General features: G+C 47.2%; 1 protein-coding gene across 2 annotated transcripts in view; it reads right to left on the bottom strand.

Moving 5' to 3' along the window:
* LOC135894522 (acid-sensing ion channel 2) overlaps positions 1 to 19,959 on the bottom strand; it is a 1,171,365-nt gene that overhangs the window by 330,777 nt on the left and 820,629 nt on the right. The window contains exon 1 of one of the 2 annotated variants that reach the window (XM_065422634.1): positions 14,739 to 15,287. The exons of the other annotated variant lie outside the window; for it this stretch is intronic. Coding sequence (XP_065278706.1) covers positions 14,739 to 15,287 — 549 coding nt within the window. Of the gene's footprint in view, positions 1 to 14,738; positions 15,288 to 19,959 lie in introns of those variants that run through there. 2 annotated transcript variants of the gene reach the window in all.

Raw genomic sequence — 19,959 nt, 5'->3', positions numbered from 1 at the left:
GCACGGGGATTTAAAGGCCCCGCCTCTTCCAGGAGAGGCCCCGCCCCCTCCTAAGGACTCCGGAGTACCGGTAAGTTCTTAAAGTTACTTTCACCCCTGGACCCAAGCCACGGGCCAGATCCTGCTGTCGTTTGCCATCTGGTGTAGCGCCATTGCCGACAACAGGCCTACAAGCTGAGAGTTACTACTGAACTTCAAAAGATTTGTTAAGCATGTGGGGGTGGAGGGTGGGAAATCCAGTCACTTGGCTTCTCCCAATCGGGTGGAAGGCCCAGATTTTCCATTGTGCTGGTTGCTTGCTCATATACAACAACTTTATCATTATAATTATTATTCTTTGTACTTTATATATATATTGCTGTTATTCAGAGGATCTCGCAGAGATTTAAAAATATTAATTAAGCCTCCGCACACCCCTGGGTGGTGGGTAAGTGTTATTATGTCCCTAATTATACCCATTATGCTGCAGGGTTGTAAATAATTATTTGGAATCTATTATATGAAAAACAAACCTGCGTTGATTACACATTTTGCAAGTAACTAGGAATTATCAATTTTTCCTGACTGATGGCTCCAGTGAAAAGGAAACCAAACGTAAAAAGTGAGTTCTGCCTGGAATAACTACAGACACACGCAGCCCTGTCAGAGTATGAAGCCAATTTCCCCTGAGCCCACATACTTTTAACACTGAGCCACAACGTCATTTCACACACGAGACGGTCACTTTTCAAAACCTTCTTTTGACCTCCCATGGCCGCCGCCCTCTGCGTTTCTGTTCCTGCTGGGATTGTTCAAACCCAGACTAACTGCCCGACCGGAGTTGTGACCACAAACTAAGTCAGCAGGTTCAGGGCAGATCTATGCTCGGCCAGGAGATCGGGTGCTGCAATGAATGATGTTTGCTTCAGTAGGTGGTGTTCAGTACCAAATCAGAGAAGCGAGCAAACGCCTCAGCACTGCCCTCTGCTCCAGGAGGTGCCAGCTTTTGGACAGGACACAAAACAGAGCTTGTGTGTGCTGTTAACCCTGTGCAAAGGGACAGGAACTTAACTCTGCTCCAACCTCGCTCCTTCACTGCCCCAGCCTCACCCCCCTTCCTGCTCAGTTCCAGGAGCTCTCTCCCACACCCCCAAGCAGGCAATGAGCCTCATGTTCCCCTGCTCACCTCCCCTGTCCCAGCTCCACGCATCTTCTAGACTCCACCACCCGACGGCAGGATGCAGAGAAGGGGACCAGAAGCTGGGAGAGGCTCAATGGAAAAGTGGAAATCCCAGTCGAAGAGAGACAGGGCCAACTGGTTCCCTCCAGGAACAGATTTTTCCTTGTTCCTGACATAATGTTTCCTATAGGTCTTTCCTGGCCAGACCTGATGGAACTAGAGACTTTTAGTATCCAAGGATTAAACCGCTCCTGCATTTCCACCCGGCGGTGGCTGCATTCAGCAGTGGGTTAAGTAATTTCCATGTATAGTTGTCATAGTCACTTGGGATGAATCATAGGACTGGAAGGCACCTCAAGAGGTCATCTAGTCCAGTCCCCTGAAGGACTAAGTATTATCTAGACCATTCCTGACAGATGTTTGTCTAACCTGCTCTTAAAAATCTCCGGTGATGGAGATTCTGCAACCTCCCTAGGCAATTTATTCTAGTGCTTAACCACCCAGACAGGAAGTTTTTCCTAATGTCCAACCTAAACCTCCCTTGCTGCAATTTAAGCCCATTGCTTCTTCTCCTATCCTCTGAGGTTAAGAAGAACAATTCTTCTCCCTCCTCTTTGTAACAACCTTTTATGTCCCCTCTCAGTCTTCTCTTTTCCAGACTAAACAAACCCAATGTTTTCAATATTCCCGCATAGGTCATGTTTTCTAGAACTTTAATAATTTTTGTTGCTCTTCTCTGGACTTTCTCCAATTTGTCCACATCTTTCCTGAAATGTGGCGCCCAGAACTGGACACAATACTCCAGTTGAGGCCTAATCAGTGCGGAGTAGAGTGGAAGAATTACTTCTGGTGTCTTGTTTACAACACTCCTGCTAATACATCCCAGAATGATATTTGCTTTTTTTGCAACAGTGTTACACTGTTGACTCATATTTAGCTTGTGGTCCACTATGTCTTCCAGATCCCTTTCTGCAGTACTCCTTCCTAGGCAGTCATTTCCCATTTTCTGTGTGTGCAACTGATTGTTCCTTTCTAAATGGAGTACTTTGTATTTGTCTTTGTTGAATTTTATCCTGTTTACTTCAGACCATTTCTCCACTTTGTCCAGATCATTTTGAATTTTAGTCCTATCCTCCAAAACACTGGAAACCCCTCCCAGCTTGGTATCGTACACAAACTTGATAAGTGTACTCTCTATGCCATTATCTAAATCATTGATGAAGATATTGAACAGATCCGGACCCAGAACATCCCGGTGGGACCCCACTTGTTATGTCCTTCCAGCATGACTGTGAACCACTGATAACAGCTCTCTGGGAACGGTTTTCCAACTAGTTTTGCACCCACCCTATAGTAGCTCCATCTACGTTGCATTTCCCTAGTTTGTTTATGAACAGCACAAGGTTCATGCAACCTAAACCAGCACTGGCTCTCTTAGTAATGCTGATGACCTCCTGAGGTCTCTTCCAACCATATGATTCTATGAACAGCACTGCATGCCAAAGAAGCAATATGCAGCTGAATTTCAGGGTCAAAGAGCTCATTCAGAGCCAATTACTCCAAGTACCCAAGACACTACTCAGCGATAAACAGAGGGATAGCTCAGTGGTTTGAGCATTAGCCTGCTAAACCCAGGCTTGTGAGTTCAATCCTTAAGGGGGATTGGTCCTGCTTTGAGCAGGGGGTTGGACTAGATGACCCCCTGAGGTCCCTTCCAACCCTGATATTCTATGATAGCATCCTGTAAATAAGGCCTGTAACATGTCAAACTTGTCCTGACTGCTCCACGGCATAGGGTTCTTTGCAATGGGCTCCTGCACCCCAGGGCCTCAGCCAAGCAATCATCAGTTCCTCCCTGGAAGGTGCTAGCCATGGGTGGTGCCCAAGGAATGGTGATGCGGCCTCACCTTCTCCCCACCACTAGCTTTTTATCTGTGCTCAGCATCGCCCATTCTCTCCCCATCCTTTTCCAGTTAACGACACTGAAGTGGGGTTCCCATTCCCATCCCCCAAGCCCTCTACACGGGGCATTCGGAGCAGCTTGGTATCATGCCAATTCACACCCAAAAGCCTACACAGGCATTTTCCTCTAGAGAGAAACATAAGAGAATTCATTTTGGTGACTATCGGCAGATGCTTATAACCCTCATGACTCTCTAGAGCCAAGATATGCCAGGTAGTTAGCTGGAAGGCATAGCCAATGTCATGAGGATCCATGTTCTGCTGTCTGAGGGACAAATTTTGTTTGGTCACTGGAAGTTTCCTTGGGCTTGTCTGGGCCCTTCCTAAAACAGATGTGAAGATTCCTTCCTGCTGGAGAGAAGACCCCCCTCAGGCTACCATAGGAGGAAAAGACATGAACCTGCCACTCACTGCCAAGAGATCTTGCCCTGTTTCGGCCTGGTCTTTAGGGTCTGTGAACAGTCTGCAAGGGGCCATGGGGAGAATTCAGCCAGTGCATGCGCTGCATTGGGTGGCAAGAGGCCTATGCTTCCCCACGAGCCCTGCTGCAGGGTGCGTGCCAGGGCAGGAGCAGGGGATTTGGGTAGCCCCAGACTGGAGTAGCTCATAAAAAGCCCCAGTGTCATACCAGGCCCCAGATCACCCTCAAACGCTGAAGGCTCTGAGAGACACAGCACAGAATTTCAGCCAGCCTTTTGCTAAGAATGTTGGGTCCTGAATTCACTCTCAGATCCCGTCGCTTTCTGTTCAAAGCCTGAAGGAAAGGCAGCCATGTTGTTCACTGTGCTGGGTTACAGAAAGACCGTCAGTCTTCATAAACAATCTCTACAATGTTAAACAAGCTGGAGGCTAAGGGTGAGAGATTGTATCTTTCAGAGATGAAAGATACAATTAATCTTATAATTAACAGGGCAGAGAAATCCACTTGGAAGTTCTTACGTTTCAGTCTCTCAGTTAGCTTGACGAATTTCGCTGCGGCCCTGGCAAACTCAATTTATTGCTCTGTCAGCATTAACTTCTGCGAAGGTCCTCAATGAGACACAGTCCGGGGGTCAATTTTACAGCGGATCCTTAAAAGACGGTGCAATTCTTCAACTAACAATACAAGCCTTCCCCGTCTCTAATTTCTATTAGGTCACCTTGCTTATTCCCCTGGTCAGGAGTGGATTGTTCCCTACTCTGCGTTCTGGAGTGCAGGGTGTGCACCAAAAAGAGATTCTGTTAGGAAAAAAACTATTAGAGCTTGTTGTTGGGAATTTTCCCTCAAGATTTAGCATATTTGTTCAATTTCATCCTATTCTATCACCCTAATCACTTTATAGCTAGTTGTCACATCCACCTTTGGTGCAGGCAAGTTATGCATATGTAATTCCTTTCATCTTTCTTCACAAATCAAAACCTACAGCCACTAAATCTTTTTGCTGTGTTGTTCTCCAAATTCGTCTCAATTGGTCAAAACCTTTCTACCATTGAGATGCCCAGAATTAAACATAGCATCACAGGTGCAGTTTCATCAGAGTCGTGTATCGTTACCCTAGACTGGAGCAGGATCTCTCTTTATATTGCATGAAAAGTTATGCAAGTATCCAAAACAGGCCCAAAATCAAGACTGGTCAAAAAAATTGACAGAACAGGTTTCCATCAGAAAATGCTGATTCAATGAAATTGAAATACTTTGACATTTATAATATAATTTATGTATAACACACACAAAAACGATAAAGTCAAAACAAAATATTTTCAGAATATTTCATTTAATCAAAAACTCTCCGATAGACTTTTCATCCTGACATGGGACAAAATCAAATTTCAAAACCTCAGAGTTCCCTGCATGATGGCAATTCCAAATTTCAACCAGTTCTAGCCCAAATCCTCTTGAAAGACATGGCTGTCTAGGAGCAGCTAGCCAACTCCAAAAGCAAACGTCCATCCCTCTTACCGAGATACGGGAAAGGAGCATGGTTTTGGCAGACGGTCGTACTGATGATGAACGGCACATACGGAAGAAGGCTAATTTCAACTCTTCGGTTCCATCAATAGTGATTAGGGTGACCAGACAGCAAGTGTGAAAAATTGGGGTGGGGGGGGTAATAGGAGCCCATATAAAAAAAAAAGCCCCAAATATCCGGACTGTCCCTATAAAATCGGGACATCTGGTCACCCTAATAGTGATGAAAGTGGGGGGCCATTAGCACAGATCAGAGGACGTAATATTACAATTATCGAGCCAAGTCCTGCTCACCTTACTCAACTTTGGGATATTCTGTCCCCTGTGCCGATTACTTCAACTCCATCCCAATCTCTGCAGCCTCCCTCCCCCTACCTTCCATCTCTCCTCCTTCCCCTTTCTCTTATCCTCCATTACCCCTCCCTTCAGTATCCCCTCTCCTTCCTTGGTGCCCCTGTTCGATCCCTTTCCAACCAAACCCCACCCAAAAATCAAACACACCAAACCCAAGAAAAATCATGGCTCTTGTGATGGATGCTTTGGAAACATGGAATAGTCAGAGACTATGATATCCGTGTTATATGTCTCTTCAAGGGCTTGCTAGTGATTGTATTCAACAGGTGAACTACAAAATGTCAAAGGGTGGGGGGGGGTTAATTAATGCAAATCCCCAATACTGAGAACAACGCATGTGACACGTTCTTTTGAAGTTTCACCCCCTGGGGAAATAGCATAGGCTGATTTGACTTGCTTCAAGAAACCTACAAACATAAAGGACATGAGACTAGATAAAATAACTGCTCTGACCTACACTGACATGAAATGGTGACCAGAGACAGGCCCTGTGAGAGGGCCCTGAAGTACTTTGATCCTATCAGGGATGTGGAAGACGAGTGACACCTGGAACACAAGACCTGCATAGAAGCTGTTTTTAAGACCTGTTTTCTCTGCAAAGCTTTTGTTCTGAATAAACAGTACTTTGCTCTATGAAGACTGGCTGATCATAGGTTCACCCCGTCGTTGCTCCCAAGACAACAGGACTAAACACAGACCGGCTGAGATAAACACAATGAACTGCATGAGTCTGCAGCATAAAGTCCAGGATCCTGTCTGCAGGGATAGATTTGTGGGATCCCCCCCCCAGAAAGGTGATGGCTAGAAGTCTGAAACCTAAGCAGGTTGTCCTTAAGGAGGTGACCAAGGGGTAACAGTTGCAGTTAACTCTTGAACTGTGATAGCATTAATATGACATTTGTCGACAATAGCTCTGCTTCTATGTTTTATCCCTTCCCCCTTAGCCCTTTATCTCGTCTAATTAGATTTTTAGTTCTTCATGGCGTGAACTCTCTCCTGCTATATTTGTACAGCACCTAGCGCAGTGGCACACTGATTTCTATTGAGATCCTCAGGTACTACTGTAATAAAAAATCAGCATCATAATCAATACCATTGCAGCCTGGGAAGTAGAATGTAGCCTTGGCAGTGTTGTTCTAAGAACAAGTTAGAGACTAAATCCAACTGGCTCCATTTTGTAGTTTTTTTAATGCCGGTTGTACAAATCAATAACATATTTAAAGCTTCCGTCCCACACCACAGTAATTAAATGCAATGCACTTCTCTTCCAAAACTAATGGTGAAAGCAAGCCAGATTCTGAGTTATGTTTAAAACCCGAGTGCTAAAAAAAAAAAAAGAAAGAAAGAAAAATATTGGAATTTTGTTATTAAAAGGGAGGGCTGTTCGTTAGCAATTGGGTAAAATAGTATATTTGTAGCATAGCAAGTAAGAAAAAAAAACTGTCAAAATACTACGCAATTTGCTATGGCAGTGCTAAATATTTCCAGTTACAAACAAGATTCTTACAGATACTTCAATTTTATGCCAACCCAGGCTGCAAGCATACCGTATAGGTCTGCAGTCTGAACTAAACAGAATATGAATCCAATGTTGGTATCTCTGCTATTTAGTTTGATGCATGCCAGCCAGGTACCTGGCAAGGATAGCTTATCCAGAAACCCCCCCAACTTTGCAGGCATACAAGAACAAGGCAGGTTTTTACACTACTTCTAGCAAATGAACCATGTGTACATCATACATTATCCTGCAGCAAATTAGCACAGAAGTCTCTATCCAGTTATTATTCCATAATGTCCCCATTCAGAGAGTAGATGAAGATGGTTCTAAAATGAATGGTGAACACGGATATCTATTGACTCTAGAGCCAATGAAGCAGCCCAGTAAATCACAGCTCGACATGGTTTGTTTCACAGAAGTGTAATAAGGAAACAGAATGAAACCTTTCATCTCTCAATGCAATTTGTATACCTCTCCCCTATAATGTATGTCTTGCTAGTTATGATTTTCTAGTCAGTTTCACAAGTAAGATGACTACCTTTATTTGGGGGGGGCGGATCTTCGATCAGGATGATGTAATTAGCTCTCCTAGGTTTCAACACATGGGGTATATTAAGAACTTCCTCATAAAAATCAATATACATGGGATGGGACAACTACCATAAATATTCTTCAAATGAAGAGAGAGCTTTAGGGAATAAATCAAGTGATATAGAACATAGAATTGACAGAACAAAAACAAGGTTTAGAGGTTTTTAAGGTCAGGCTTGACAAAGCCCTGGCTGGGATGATTTAGTTGGGGTTGGTCCTGCTTTGAGCAGGGGGTTGGACTAGATGACTTTCTGAGGTCCCTTCCAACCCTGATATTCTATGATTCTATGAATGGTCCATGCAGACTAAATATCTAGGTACAGATATGTCCATTTGCTTCACAGCAATGTGAATACCACCTATAATTAAGCTTGGCAGAATTTGATTTTTTTTTTTTTATACTTTTGACAGATCATAGCAATGTTTATTTATAAGCATTTTTTAAAATATATTTTTATTGATTTAAATTTGTACAGTTATAGGAAATTCATAGATTCATAGGAATACAGGGCTGGAAGGAACCTTGAGAAGTCTTCAAGTCCAGTCCCCTGCACTGAGGCAGGACCAAGTAAACCTGGACCAGCCCTGACAGGGTTTGTCCAACCTGTTCTTAAAAACCTCCAAAAATCGGGATTCCACAACCTCCCTTGGAAGCCTGTTCCAGAGCTTAACTGTCCTTATAGTTAGAAAGTTTTTCCTAATATCTCACCTAAATCTCCCTTGCTGCAGAGTAAGCCCATTACTTCTTATTCTACCTTCAGTGGACATGGAGAACAACTGATCACCACCCTCTTTATAACAGCCCCTTAATCTATTGGAAGACTTATCAGGTCCCCCCTCAGTCTTCTTATCTCAAGACTAAAATGCCCTGTTTTTTTAAAACTTTTCCTCATAGGGCAAGTTTTCTAAACCCTTTTCGTTACTATCCTCTGGACTCTCTACAGTTTATCGACCACTTTCCTAAAGTGTGCTGCCCAGATCTGGACACCATGCTCCAACTGAAGCCTTCACCAGTGCTGAGTACAGCAGGACAATTACCACATGTCTCTTACAGACGACACTTGTGTTAATACACCTCAAAATGATATTAGCCTTTTGCGCAACTGTATCACACTGTTGACTCATATTCAAATTGTGATCCACAATAACCCTCAGACCCCTTCCAGCAGTACCGCCTAGCCAGTCAGTCCTCATTTTGAAGCTGTGCATTTGATTTTTCCTTCCTAAACACAGTTATTTGCACTTGTCTTTAATTAATTTCATCTTGTTGATCTCAGACCAATTCTCCAATTTGTCAAGGTCATTTTGAATTCTAATCCTGTCCTCGAGTGCTTGCAACCCCTCCCAGCTTGGTGTCATCCACAGTTTTATAAGCATACTCTCCATGCCATTATCCAAGTCATTAATGAGAATATTTAATAGTACTGGATCCAGGATTGACCCCCGTGGATCCCACCAGATTCACCTTCCCAGTCTGACACAAACCATTGATAACTACTCTTTGAGTACGCCCACCTTACACTAATCTGGACCACATTTGCCTAGTTTGCTTATAAGAATGTCATCTGGGACTGTGTCCAAAGCCTTATTAAAAAAAAATCAAGACTGATCACATCTACTGCTCCTCCCCAATCCACGGAACCATGAACCCTGTCAAAGAAGGAAATCAGGATGGTTTGGCATGATTTGCCCTTGACAAGCCCATACTGGCTATTTCTCATCACCCTTTTAACCTTTAGGTGCTTACAAATTGATTGTATAATTTATTCCAGTACAGAGTCACAGGCACAGAAATCACGGCAACAAGGGGCCACCAGATCATCTCATCTGACCTCTTGTACCTCACAGGCCGCCAGCACCCACACACTGAATCCAACAACAGAAATGAGACCAAAGCATTACAAACCACAGCAGACTAGACTATTCCATGCCACAGGCAGAGAACAGGAGGGACGGAAGTACACCAGTGCCTGAGGACAGGGGAATGATGAAGTGAGATATATACCCAGATAATCCTGGCAAGTGACCCCCACAGCCACATGCTGCGGAGGAAGGGGAAAAACCCCCAAGGTCACTGACAATCTGACGTTGGGGGAAATTCCTCCCTGACCCCTTTCCAGGCATCAAAGATCAGCAGACTCATCTCTAATTCCACAGGTTTTCTCTATTATAGGTTTTATGTTTTGTTTTTTTCTTTCTATTTTTATCAATTTAAAAATTCCCATTGCCGTAAAATTATGAAGGGGTCACAATTATTTAATGACAGTAGACGTTGAAAATTTGATGTTTGATTTCAGGATATTTATTTTGACATGCGACGCTGACAATTTGTGTTGAACAGTTATAAAGCTTTCACGTTTTAAATCTCAAGCAGCATTTTTCTTACCTTGCCTGTCTGAAAATTTCTATGATCGTGGATGGAAATATGTTTTCATCGTGCGTGTGTGGTGAAATTGACGTTCACCAACAAAAATCTAACCCTTTCAAGTTTATCTATGATACCTCAGTCCAGCTTTGCCCTAGTATTATACTGGAGAGACTGCCTGCATGACTTCAACTGAGTGATCAACTTATGTCCTAAAGTCCCCAACTCAGGACACCATTTAAGCATGTGCTTAAGTGCTGTCCTGAATAAGGGCTTAAAAGCATAAGACTCAACAGCTTCTAAGACCAGATCCTGCAAGTGGATATGCCCAGGCACAGCCATGAAAGTCAATTGGGCTCCTTATGGCCTTGAGCAGAGCCATTTGCAGAATGTAACCCATTGCCATTTTTATTCTTGATACCGTAACTGGAGAAGCCAGACCAGATTTTGCCTTTTCTTAACACCCATTCAAACACACTGATAATTTTTTCTCCTGTTTTATACCCTTGCACATATTTGCTATTCACATATATATGTAATCATGTTTTCACTAACCACACTATTTCCCTGTACATCCTGCAGCAGTGAGTTCCACAAATTACCTGTAAAAAGAATGAGGAGTGCTTGTGGCACCTTAGAGACTCTCCTCATTCTTTTTGCTGATACAGACTAACACGGCTACTGCTCTGAAACAAATTACTTGTGCAATGCAGAAAAATAGTACTAAAAAAATCCAACCCCATATCTATTTGGAATTTTTTGTATATAATTTCAAATGTCTCCTCCCTCTTGCATTTTGGGATATGGTAAATAGGAGCATTCACGTGTTTTTTCCCTTAAGCATCCAAGTAGGTATCTGGACTGCAAAATACTGTGCTTACTGGTACACATCCAATATGTGTTCAGCTACTTTACCTGCTTTATTTGACATATCTGTGCCTAGCTCCAGCAACGCTCTTTCGGTTGCTTATTCATGCTATTACTTTCTCTAACTGCAGAAAAAGCAGAAGCATTGCATGACACACAGACTCAGCTCAAAGCACTTTAATTTTGAATATGAGAACAATTTCTGCCTGCCCAGCCCACCCCCAGCTCACACTGGAGTCAATGATTTTATGAATGCAAGCTGCTTAGGTGGTATCTGAGAATAGAATCTGGAATCCCCAGAACGTCTCACACCATAGAGCCGTGAATTCTCTTCCTGTGTGTTAATGATAACTCGCAGTCAAGCATCAACAAGTCAGCTCAGGACTCGGTGTTCTAGCTTGACTGGCCTGCCTTGCCGCAACATTGCAGCTACATCCAAGTTCTGATGTACAGCTCGTTCGTCTGCTCCTACCCTCAAGAGGTGGATTTTGAATTCTCTGCCTTGCCAACATAAGCAGGAAGGACGGGGGGAAAAAACATGTTCATTAGTCTTCTTCAGCTGTAAGAAACAGCTGCTGCAGTCTTTGGTAGCTGGGTGGTTGGCTGTAGCATCAAACAGAAGTCTGCATTTGATTCCTACACTGCTCTCCCTGGAATCTTCCCATGATATCAAGCAGAAAGAGTGCTTGAGGCTTTGTGTTTCTCAGGATAACGGAGCCTACAAATCCTCTCTTCCTTGCTCTCCAAGACTTTAATAAGAGTTCATTAAAACCTACAATCAGGTCTACTGCACTCGTAAATGGAGAAAAATATGTAGGCTATAAAAGGGAGGGTGGCTCTTTTCAAAATGCAGGTTGAATTCCCATTTGCTTCCTCCTCTCTGCGCCTTGCTTATCATTCATGAGTTTCCCTCTGCTGTCCTATAGGTTTCTGTGTATCGATGTCCTAAACAACTTCCAGCAAAGACCAGACCTCTCCCCTCACTAGCAAAGGCACCTTTATTAATAAGACAAAACTCTGCCATTTCTGCCCATCGATACAGTAGCACATGCTAGCTCAAAGGGCTGATCAAAATAGACCCACAGGGTGTCTTCTTTTCTCTCCCCCCTTTTTACAGTTTAGCAGCCAGCCAGCCTCACATGACAAGTTTGAGAACACTGTTCCTTTTGATTTTAGATATGCATCTCAAACTAGGCTTACAGGCCAGGGAATTGAATTAGTCTCCTGTGTGCAGCAGCAGCTAAAAGTAACAAGTAGATCTCCCTAAAGACTCTCAGCACGCGTGGCATTTAAATCACAACCTGCATCCTTCTCGCCTTGACATCACTATAGAGAGGGGAAGAGCAGAGTATTCCAGTCAATGGAGCAGGAAAGGGGCATTCAAAAAAGTCAAGCGATAACTGGCATTGATGAAGGCGTGTTCAATTAGCTTTCTCCTAAAGAGCAGCACCTTATTCCACCAGTAATCCCAGAGAAATCAAAGGGATGGCTTGCACAGTACTGTTCTGCTGATTGCGAATAAGGAAAGCAGAATTGGCCCCTAAACTTATTCTTTACTGCAGGGTTCACTTGAGCATTGCCCCTAACTTGACTCCTGTCCACACACAAAAGCCCTGGACTCAAGTACAGCGGTGCTTTTAACTTGAGTTTCCTGGCCCATCCAGGCTACAGCTCAAGTTAGCACAACCAATCAGCTGCTAACACAATCTCTCTTCATCAGTGTAATTTCACATGTGAGGTGGCTGTGTGGACTCAGCGCTGACCTGGGGAGATTTTGCTTCCCCCGTTGGGGCTGGAGAACTATGGAGACTCAGGATATGCTGGGACTCCTAGCCTCTCTGAGGAGTAAAGTCACAGGCAGCGTTGGAGGGGGTTGCCAGCGTGGGAGGACTGGGGTGGCGGTTTTTAAAGCAGAAGCCCTCACACGGGAAGACTGCTCTGTTGGGAAGCAATGCTCTTTTATTTGGGGCTACCGTCTATGAGGCGCTGTAGTCAAGTCGTGGGAAGAAGGGGAAATCAGAACCGGGGAGACAGGAGTGCTTTGTCCTGAAGCGCACACAGCACATTTTGTAGGCAGCCACGTGGGAGTGGAGGACTGGGGATTCCATGGGCACAGGATGGTTACAGACGCTCAGGGCTGAAGGGTAAGAGGGGAGGGTCTATAAACCCGATGATCTCAGGATTGTTAACAGGTGATTAATGATTGTAGCAATTACTGCCAAGTTTAGAAACATGGTGAAGCCGCCCATGGGACTTGGATAGAGTGAACCGCAGCCTAGAAAGGGAGGGAGGGACTGCTTTGTTCTGTGACCTGGTGTGTGTGCTTTTACTTGCCCAATATGCCATCTTCAAACAAAGCTTGTCTAAGGCTAGGTCTACACTACCCGCCTGAATCGGCGGGTAGAAATCGATCTCTTGGGGATCGACTTATCGCGTCTCGTCAGGACGCGACAATCGATCCCCGAATCGACGCGCTTACTCCACCAGCGGAGGTGGGAGTAAGCGCCGTCGACTGGGAGCCGCGGCAGTCGATTTTGCCGCCGTCCTCACAACAGGGTAAGTCGGATCCGATACGTCGAATTCAGCTACGCTATTCGCGTAGCTGAATTTGCGTATCTTAAATCGACCCCCCCCCTGTAGTGAGGATGTAGCCTAAGTTTCTGTTTGATCCGCACTTCCGAGGACAGTGCTCTCAGATTTAACCCCTCCAGGCCTGAACTGAGACCCGAGCCCAGGTGTCTTACACTGCAGGCCAGCCGCACAGTTCAAACTCTGAAACAACCCCTGTCACCGTGTAATCCTGCCCAGAGCTTTCGAAACCAATGTCATTTCACTCTGCGCTTCCTCCTTGTCAAAATAAACACATCCATATGCCCCTCTATAGGTGCTGGAACTAGGGGGGCTGCCCCACCCCCTGGCTTGAGGTGGTTCCCATTATATACAGGGTTTACAAGTTGGTTTAATCGCTCTCAGCGCCCCCACTATACAAACTGTTCCAGCCCCCCTGTACCCCTCTAATCCAGAGTTAGTTCCTTGTCTATTCCAGGCCCGGGTCACTTGGCAAACTCGCAGCAAAAACCCGGAAGGAGCTGAATATTGATGCATTTCAGTTCTGATCACCAATACATGATTGCTTTGTAAGACAAAGCTGGCAGCCAGCAAGTCCCTATTAATATCTGCAAAATCCCATTGGGAGGTGGCAACGCCCCCAGCTGGAATTGTGGGATTTTGGCCCCAACCTCCAAAAAAGAGTAAAACCCCCATGCCACCTACATGAACTTTCTAAGCAATCTAGTAGGCTCTGGATGTTTGACTGATATGTCCCAGATCATGCTAGTTTTCAAGAGACCACCTGTTCCAAACTAGCCCTCTGGCTTTCCCCAGAAAAGAGGGTGTAGGTGGGAACAATTCTCTCTCCCTCTTCTAGGAACAGGGGAGGGAGAAATACACAATGGGTGAAATCCCGGCCCCACTGAAGTCAAAGAGTGTTTGTTGCCAGGATTTTCCCTTGGCTTGAGGCTGGGGGGAGGAGGTCACAGCCCCCCTGCTTGGGGAGGGGGAAATCAAATACTAACTGGCTTTGGCAATGGGGAATCAAGCGCTAAAACAGGGCCTTTATTCTGCCTTCAGCTGCTCCACACAACCCCCAGTAGGAGTTTTGCTAGACAATCGGTGGCACTTACAGCCCCGGAGTGTCAGGCTGGGTAAGACGCATGGGAAGCAGGGGGAAGAAAAGGACTCGATCCTGGGCCAGGGGCTGGTCCCTAAGGAAGGTAACAAGTACTGGGGAGAGCGGATGACTTGGTGGCAGGAGAGAGTGTGTGCGCGCTGGAGGGGAGGGGTGGGAAGAGGACAGGCAGGTCCTGGTTTGCAGTGGGAGTGCCTGGGGGGGGGGGGTGTTGAGAGGAGACCCGGGGGGTGGAAGAGAGCCCAAGCTCTACAGAAGGGGAGAGCCCCGGGCGGAGCCGCAGCCGGCTGTCCCGGCCCCACTCACCGCGGAGAAGTTCTGGGGCCCGCAGAGTTCGCCGCGGTACTTGCAGGAGAGCAGCATGTCCTCCAGCTGGTGGCCCAGGCGGTCCATGAAGTCGGCGCTGATGCCCTCGTAGTGGCGGGGCGGCAGGAAGAGGCGGAAGTCGGCGAGCTTGGCGAACCACTGCAGGCGCGCCTGGTCGCCGCGGAGCAGCTCGGTGAGCAGCGGGCGGGCGGTGCGGTTGGGCAGGAGCAGCCCTAGCCAGTGGCCGGCGTAGTAGAGGTCCCCCTTGGAGAGGCGGGGGAAGCGCAGCGGGTTGTTGTTGCAGAGGGTGACGGCGGGGAAGGGCAGCTGGCGGCTCCACTCGGTGCGCACCTGGGTGTGCGAGGGGAAGGCGAGCCAGTGCAGCAGCCGGCTGGAGGACCAGGAGAGCAGCAAGCCCAGCGAGGTGCAGAAGGCCAGCACCCAGAGCGCCCGCCGCTGCAGCGCCGCCCGCCGCGAGCACATCTGCCGCAGCCCGTGCAGCCGGGGGCGCAGCAGCGGGGCCCGGCGCGCCCGGCGGCCCCGCGCCATGGGCGCTCCCCTCCGCCGCCGCAGGGCGATCGCGGCCGCGCAGCCGAGGCCCCAGCATTCAGTCAGGCCGCGGCCAGCAGCGGCCCCGAGCGGCTGGGGCAGCCGCCATGGGGAGCCGCCGGCGCCGGCAGCGGGGAACTCTCCGCCGGGCAGGAGCTCCGGCAGCGCGGCATGCCCGCCCCGCCGCCCCTGGGAGCTACCTCGGGCGGACAAGCCCCGCTCGGGCACCCTCTGCCTCAGTCCCCGACCCCCCTAGAGCCCCTCTCCAGGGGCACCGCTGAGTCCCCTCTCCCAGCCGGGGCGCTTGGACACTCCACGGGCACCTGCGCCGGGCACCGTCTTCTCCGGGCGCCCACGGCGCTAACGCCCTTCGCGCGCCCCCGAGCCGCCCCCCGGGGCTGGCGAGCTGCTGCCGCCCCTGCGAGCCCGGTGCCGGCGCCCGCTGCGCTCCCCGCGGGAAGCTGCTAGTCTCGAAGTGCGGCTGGCGGCTTGCGCCCGTCCCGCGCTCTCCAGGCTCCGCCTCAGGAGGCCATGGCCGGGGAAGGGTGGGCGAGGGCCGGTGCCCTCCCGCGCTCAGCGCCGGAGTTTCCTCGCCGAGACGCTCCGGAATCGCCCCTCGCTTCTGCCGGGTTCCGGCTCGGGGTACAGCGTCCTTCTCCCAGCAACGCGGCTGAAGAGGAGGAGGAGACGCCGCAGCAGCGGCGGTGGCAGGAGGGGGGCGAGCGGTTCAGATCCCCAGCCGGGGGCCGGGCGGCGGGGCTGGGGTCGCCGGGCGCAAGCTCCCTCCTCCGGCTCCCCGAAGCGCACGATTCCCCCAGCCTCCGATCCCGGGCTGGGGGAGGTGGAAGCAGCAAGTTCCCCTCCCCGCGCCGGGTCGGAGCAGATCCGGGTGTCCGGGAACTTCAGCCGTCCCCGAGGTGGGAAGAGGAGCGAGCCTGGACCCCTCCCTGGCACCCTTGACCGCGGTGCGCCCTGGAGAGGCAGCGGGGGCTCCTTGAGCGCAGCCCGCTACTGAGAAACAGGGCATGACGCGCCCGGCTCCAGCGAGGAGGGGAGTGGGTGGGGGCTGCTCTGCCTCCGGCACAGGCAGCGCGCCGCCCGGATGCGTATTAACCCTGCCCACCCTCCAGCCATTTGGGAAGGCGAACCCCTCGCCTGAGGAGCAGCAGCAGCCCAGAGCGAGGGGGAGGTGGAGGGGTCCAGAGAGGGCACGGATGTATTTTTTGTCTTCCGGATTCATGGGTTGCTGGGGGGGAAACGAGGGAGTGTCACAGCGATTGCACACAAGGGTTAGATTAGGAGGGTTTGCCGGGGGGAACATACAACCAAGGGTTAGTTTGGGGGGGATTCTTCATGAGCACCATATGGAGGGGCTCTGTCCCCCTCAACCGGCAGCCCCACATCCTCCCCATCTCTCTCCATTCCCCTGACTGATTCCTAGAAAGGAGAAGGCAGCAACATAGATAACTCAGCCCTCCTCAATTAACTCAGGCCCCTGCGTAGTGTCATTTACAATTACCACTCTATGTCCTCCCTCTCTCCCAACCCTGAATTTTCTTTCTGGTTTGGAAGTTTCATTTGCACATCAGAACAAACAGGCTAGGTAGGCTACCCCTCTGTGCTTTGTTGCATTTTTGATAGCTCTGGCAATCATGTTGCCTACTTTAAGCCAGACTTTACTTTCTCCCTTGGCTGTTGAAGGAGAGAAAACATCATTATATTCACAGGCAGAAACTAATAAAGGCAGGGCTTTAGAGAGCCAATTACGTTATGACTTTAAAAAAAAAATCTGTTGTATGTTTCTATTTAAACTGAGAAATGAAAGGCTAATATCCATCACAAACAGCCCCAGTACTGCGAAGTTTAAAAATGGAGTGACATCAACTTTACTATTCTTATTAATGTATATCATGCGAGCACCTAGAGGCCCCAGTCAGGACTTACACACAGAGCTCTGGAAGATACAGGTTGTTACCATGCACCTCTCTATTAATGTGGTGTAATATTATAGTATACGTTGTATATTTAAATGTTGGGAAGTTATGTTACATAACTGAAGTTATATTAACTCATCCCACAATTCTGTTCACCCATGTCAAGTATCCCACAACACTTTGCCAAGCTGAAGTCAGCTTTGTTATTAAAAATAATAGGAAGCCTGTCAAAGCTAAGAGACTGTCCTAGCACAAGTTGGGATGTTCCTCTACACTTGGCTGGTTTGGAATGTGGGATCCAAAACAGTGATAATGAAAGGTACAAGTTGAGGAACTGGAGGGTTGGCTCTTAGGTGATGTGCAAAGTGCTTTTTAACTTGGAAACAGCCATAACCTAAATAGAGAGAGTTTTAGGGTTGTATCTTCAAAGCAAACCTGTTTGAGGTAGACATGGTGTGAGATAAGAATTGCTTCCCGGAAGGAAGGTATGGCTGTCTTCGTTTGTATTGTGTTGTTTTGTCTTTAGCCAAACTCAGTTAAATGTATTGTGTATTTGGTTTCTTGGACACTTTTAATAATGAACCACAAGTGTAGGCAGTCAGTTGGCTATACATATTATACAACTACATGTTGATTAATAATAATTCTGTATCACCTAGGATGAGTTCACAGGGGTTGTTTCACCTACTCTTCTGAAATGCAGCCATCTTTGGCACATGAATTTGTCTGAACTGCCTTCATTTTTATTTATGATTTTAAATGAGGAATAAATAGTAGACACATATAATATCAAACGATAGACTGCACTGTCTGACTTCAATCCAGTGTGACATTTTAGTGTAAATTCATTGTTCTTATGAGTTTTGTTTTATTTTGCATATTTTTACCCAATAGATGGAGCCATTACAGCCTTATATCTAGATCCTTTTGAGAGTGTCTTTTAAATGCGACCAGCTATTGTGTGTAGTCCTGGGGGTATTCCCAGCTCCCAATAGGGACCACGAAAGCTGTGGCTGTGTTCCTGCAAACATTTACACACATACTCCACTTTAATGGAGGCATCTTAAGAAAGTAACTTTGACGGGATGACTGGCATAAGTACAGTGGATTTGTATTTGCAGGATTGGATCTTGAAGGCACACACAAAATATACTATTTCACGGGCTAACAAACTGGCTAAAATCAATGTGCAGCAGCAGTCAAAAAAGCTAACAGAATGTTGGGAATCATCAAGAAAGGGATAGATAATAAGACAGAAAATATCATATTGCCTCTATATAAATCCGTGGTATGCCCACGTCTTGAATACTGCGTGCAGCTGTGGTCGCCCCATCTCAAAATGATATATTGGAATTGGAAAAGGTTCAGAAAAGGGCAACAAAAATGATTAGGGGTATAGAACGGCTTCCGTATGAGAAGAGATTAATAAGACTGGGACTTTTCAGCTTGGAAAAGAGGCGACTAAGGGGGGATGTGATAGAGGTCTATAAAATCATGAGTGGTATAGAGAAAGTAAATAAGGAAGTGTTATTTACTCCTTCTCATAATACAAGAACAAGGGGCCACCAAATGAAATGAACAGGTAGCAGGTTTAAAACAAACACAAGAAAGTATTTTTTCACGCAACGCACTGTCAACCTCTGGAGCTCCTTGCCAGAGGCTGTTGTGAAGGCCAATACTATAAGGGGGTTCAAAAGAGAACTCAATAGGGATAGCTCAATGGTTTGAGCAGTGGCCTGTTAAACCCAGGGTTGTGAGTTCAATCCTTTAGTGATCTGGGGCAAAAATCTATCTGGGGATTGGTCCTGCTTTGAGCAGGGGGTTGGACTAGATGACCTCCTGAGGTCCCTTCCAACCCTAATATTCTATGATTCTAGATAGATTCATGGAAGATAGGTCCACCAATGGCTGAAGGGCAGGAATGGTGTCCCTAGCCTGTTTGCCAGAAGCTGGGATTGGGTGACAGGGCATGGATCACGACAGCATCTCAGTCACCTTAATATATTTTTGCTGCTAAAAAAGCAAATTTCCCCCCCCCTACTGTTACTCACACCTTCTTGTCACCTATTGGAAATGGGCCATCCTGATTATCACTACAAAAGTTTTTTTTTTCTCCTGCTGATAATATCTCACCTAATAGCTCACCTTAATTAATTACTTGCGTTATAGTTGGTATGGCAACACCCATTTTTTCATGTTCTCTGTGTATATATATATCTTCCTACTGTATTTTCCACTGCATGCATCCGATGAAGTGGGTTTTAGCCCACGAAAGTTTATGCTCCAATAAATTTGTTAGTCTCTAAGGTGCCAAAAGTACTCCTCCTTCTTTTTGCTGATACAGACTAACACAGCTATCACTCTGAAACCTGTATTTCGACTGTGGACCTGTTAAGATTTGACACAGTTGTAATGGTTGGCCGGAACCTGCTCTCTGTGGGAGTCAGTGAGAGTTTTGCCATTGGCTCGATGGGGGCATAAGTAATACACGAACAACTCTGTCATGAAGCAGTTAGGGTTGCTACACCCAGCAAGCCTGACACGAACCCAGAAAAGCAAAGACATGAAAAGTTATCTTAGGGTACGTCCAGACTACCCGCCGAATCGGCAGGTAGCGATCGATCTACCGGGGATTGATTTATCACGTCTCATCTAGACGTGATATATCAATCCCCGAACGCGCTCCCGTCGATTCCGGAACTCCACCAGAGCGAGCAGCGGTAGCGGAGTCGACGGGG

Source organism: Emys orbicularis, chromosome 25, assembly GCF_028017835.1.
Source record: "Emys orbicularis isolate rEmyOrb1 chromosome 25, rEmyOrb1.hap1, whole genome shotgun sequence".
NCBI lineage: Eukaryota > Metazoa > Chordata > Testudines > Emydidae > Emys > Emys orbicularis.
The sequence above is the reverse complement of the archived record's forward strand: the minus strand, read 5'-3'. Positions and strand labels throughout refer to the sequence as shown.